General features: G+C 31.7%; 1 protein-coding gene across 1 annotated transcript; it reads right to left on the bottom strand.

Annotated features, from left to right (window-relative positions):
- Positions 1-913: 913 nt before the first annotated feature.
- LOC140885313 (chaperonin-like RbcX protein 2, chloroplastic) lies at positions 914-3,924 on the bottom strand. The gene is made up of 5 exons (XM_073292279.1): positions 3,676-3,924; positions 3,361-3,452; positions 2,812-2,872; positions 2,146-2,211; positions 914-1,150 (listed from the first exon to the last, which is right to left on the bottom strand). The coding sequence occupies exons 1-5, from the start codon at positions 3,904-3,906 to the stop codon at positions 1,022-1,024; spliced, it is 579 nt and encodes a 192-aa protein (XP_073148380.1). The 5' UTR covers positions 3,907-3,924; the 3' UTR covers positions 914-1,021.
- Positions 3,925-4,221: the final 297 nt, after the last annotated feature.

Here is a 4,221-nt window from a genome sequence, read left to right as displayed (position 1 = left end):
CTCCAGGGCTTCATTGATAGATTGAGCGGTAATTTTTTTGTCAAGGTTCTGGGTTCCTTGTCTTATTTTCTAGTTGTTGAGATTTATTCCTATGCAGGGGGCCTTTGTCTGTCGCAGAAAAAAATATATTTTTGTTGTTCTCACCAGGACAAACATGGATGACTCAAAGCCTGTTCAATCGCCTCTAGCCACGTCCTCGGCCTTGCACTTGCTGGATGGCTCGTCCTTTGCCTATGCCACCCTGTATTGCCAAACGCTGGAGAGTTTGCAGTATCTGTCGTTTACTCGTCCAGATATTGCATTTGCTGTTAAAAAGTTATTTAAGTTTATACACTCTTCTTCTTCTCTCAACTGGACTACTGTCAAATGTTTCCTGTGCTATCTAAATGGTACACACTCCTCCTATGGTCTTCTTCTTCGACGACATCACTCTCCATCCCTGCATGCCTACAGTGATGTGGATTGGGCTGGTGATCTTGAAGATCGCACTTCCACTGGTGCCTATATTGTGTTCTTGGGTTCAAATCCCATCTCGTGGAGCTCCAAAAAGCAGGGCTTTGTTGCTCGCTCTTCTGCTGAGCCTGAATATCGTGACATTGCTTATACGGCTACTGAACTGCAGTGGGTTCGATCGCTCCTTGCTGAAATTGGGGTCGTGCATCTGTCTCGTAAAATTGACATGTGAAACCATGTCATATAAAAGTTTGCGTGTATTTAAATGGTATGTGCGTGTGTGAACACATATGATAAGAGAAAGTTTTTTGTGAGATGGTCTCAACGGTTTATATCTGTGATACATATCGATCTGACCAATATTTACAATGAAAAAAAAATTTATTTGACACAAAAAATAATATTTTTTCATGAATCTGGTCAAATAATAAGATCTCTGTCTCATACGAATTTTTGTCACATAGTAAAATACATCCCCAAAAAAAAACCTTGAATTAATAGGAACAATCAAATTAATACGATGTACAGTGAAATATAATCATGATAAATTACATAATGATGATTAAATTTAAATTTTGGGATCTTGAGATGGTGATGTGCCATCAAATGGCCATATGATGGTTTCCAGCAGCCTATCTCTCATCAGCTTCAAGTTCTCTTCTGAAATTTCTTTGTATATTTCACCATGGTCACATTTCTGCATTCAGTATCAAATTGGAACATAAGACGTAATATTTATAATATATCAAACACATCAACATTTTTAAATTGTTTAAAATAAATTTATCCAAACACTTTAACAGTTTATTTTTAAAATGTCCTAACAATTTATAAGCTCATAAAACAACTTTTAAGTTATAAGAGCTTATAAGCTATTTTTTAATAAAATTAGCCAAACTCTCTCTTAGTATAATTTCCCCCTATTCACAAATTTTCTTCCTTTTTTTTTTTTTAAATAAAAAGATCGCTTTGATTGAATTTCTCGATTCTGCCTTGATCTTAATACTAACTAGCAATTGTAACTTGTAAGGTGATGTATTGGTGTACAAAAATATTATTGGATATCGTATGGGAAGATTACAAAATCCATCTTGTGATATGGGATATTTCCATTTTTAGTCATATATAAGTTGTCCAATAAAGATAGTTTTATTTTTCACTTTTTCTTTTTCTTTTTCTTCTTCTTCTTTTTTTTTTTTTAACAATAGTGTTAATATAACATTAAATTTATATTGCCGTCGTGAGTCGTGAGACATTGTATATTGCTGGCGTGCATATTCAACAACACATCACCATTGTGGTGAAAAAACTAAAACTAAAAAAAATGTCAACTCATTTGACCAAGACTTAATTTTGACTACTTACAAGATCAAAAGTAAAACATGATAGCTTTTACAATGAAACCTGTAATTTCTCCAAATCAAAAACCCCTAATGACACGATTTCATAGATAAAAATTATGAGACAAATCTTTTACTTAAAGTGTTTCGACTTATAAAAAATATTATTTTTTATGTCAAAAATATTATATAGGTCAGGTCATCTCGTATTTTTCTTAAATAAAAATACGGGGCCTCCCATTACATTCGGATGCAAAAGTTCATGGTGTAGCTTCTAATCGCCTGAAATTGTAATATTCAACTGCTAAATGAATGCTAAGGGGGGAAAATAAAGAGGAGACGTAAAGGATACCTTAATCCATCTTCCATAGAGGCTAAGGCGCGTGATCATCACTCTTTCGGCAAGTTCTTGGTTTTCCTTCAAATAATTATTATACGTACAAGGATTAGATCAGAATGCCAAAATCTTATACACAAAACAAATAAATAAATAAATAAATATATATATATATATATATATATATATATATATATATATATATATATCAAATTAATCTAGTTTTTTCCAATTGTAATAATATTTTTAGGCTGCGTTATTTAGGGTGATTATCATGTGATAAAACTATTAATAATAATTCATCCCATGTTTACTTAAAAATTAACAAAAATTCCTAAACTCAAGGCCCGTTATTAATTAGATTTGAGCATGATTTGTAATCCTCAATTTCATTAAGGATAAATAATCTATGGCTTGTATAAATGGAAAAAAAATTAGAAAACTCCAAATATACCTTTCTTTATAATCTTTTCTATCATATTTAAAGGGCAAAATTGTGAATTTTTGTTTAATCACAATTCTAATCACAATTGTAATCAATCACAGTAAACAAATTATTATTTATCCATAACACTCTATATCATATCTAATTAGTTTACTAATCACATTATAAATTATATTTTCACAATCCTATCAACATAAATAAACGCAGCCTTACAGTACTATCGTAAATATTATTACCTTCACAAGAATTTGAAGAAGACGTTTCCAATCTTTTGATTCAGCATTATTTGAAACAAAACTGCAAAATGAATTCAACGATATTAAATTTCATGGCCTCGATAGGAATGTCATCGGGATAGACCGACAATTGTTTGGTCGATTACAATTTTAGTCCTACGTATTTTCCTCTTTTGTGATTTTGGTCTTCTTCTGTGTTATTAAATTTCAATCTTATAAAATTACGGTGTTTTTTTTATTGCACTTTTGGTTCTTTCCCAGCATGGCCTTGACCCCAGTCGAGGTGGCGTTAACGTGTGTGATGCACATAAGAATTTTTCGATGAAAAATGACTAAATTGAAATATATAGTATATCAAAATTGCAATTTTTTTTAAAAAAAGTATATCAAAATTGCAAACCTCTAATTTCTTATTCATCTTAAATTTCAAAGATTTGGAAAAAAATTCAGTCATAAAATCACATTTATTGGGAGGCATATTAATATATGCTGGTTAGTGGTTACATTATAAAGTTGAGACATATATATATATATAGAAGTTTGTCTTACCTATAGAACCAAATGTATTGTGGTGGATTCAGCTCATAGAGTTGTTCAAGTACCGTCCTCACAGCTTTAAATGTAAAATAATTGATAATCTCCTGCAAGTACAATTACATTCCTCATCAATATATCTAATAAAACATCTCATTATCGGAATTCCACCAAAATTTGAGCTAAAACAAGGTACTAATTATTTATGCGGATGACTCGCGTTTCACGTGACATCAAAGACTCAAATTTGAGACGATATCTCATATTTAAGATTCGCCGACAACAATCAGAAAAATAAAAAATGGTAAAAAAAAAAAAAAAAAAACTTACAAGTTTGACATCGTTGAAAGTATCTTCATACTGGCCTCCTAATTCATTGACAACAATAAGGCCATGAAGCTTCCCATTTCCCTTTCTTGAACGAGTTGAGAGCCTTTTTTTCTGAGCAATGGAATCCAAGAAAGAAGTGTTCAAATGTAATATTCCTCTTATACTTCTATGAATGTTTGCAGACAGAGAATTCAAGAACAATTGTGGACATGGTGATAGGGCCACAGCCATATTCTTACTCTCCTTCGAATCTTGCTGATACTTATGTGGGTTTTGTACTGCCATTCCTTTTGAAGAGATATTTTTGAGGTCCATATTTTTGCCGGGTACAAATAAATTATAAAATCTTCTCCAAATCAAATTTGCTCCTGTTCTGTTGTACTCAGTGCTTTCATTACTAGACTCGTAATCGAATCGGCCTACTTAAAAAAAACGGTCCAACCACTCGAACCGTTTTAACCGGACGCTTGAACCGAAAAACCGTTTATATAATATAATATAATAATATATTTTGAATTTTAAAAACTCAAAAATGTGTATAAATAG

The sequence above is a fragment of the Henckelia pumila genome, chromosome 2 (assembly GCF_033568475.1).
Source record: "Henckelia pumila isolate YLH828 chromosome 2, ASM3356847v2, whole genome shotgun sequence".
NCBI classification, from domain to species: domain Eukaryota; kingdom Viridiplantae; phylum Streptophyta; class Magnoliopsida; order Lamiales; family Gesneriaceae; genus Henckelia; species Henckelia pumila.
Note: the sequence above shows the minus strand (reverse complement) of the source record. Positions and strands in the feature narration are given on the sequence as shown.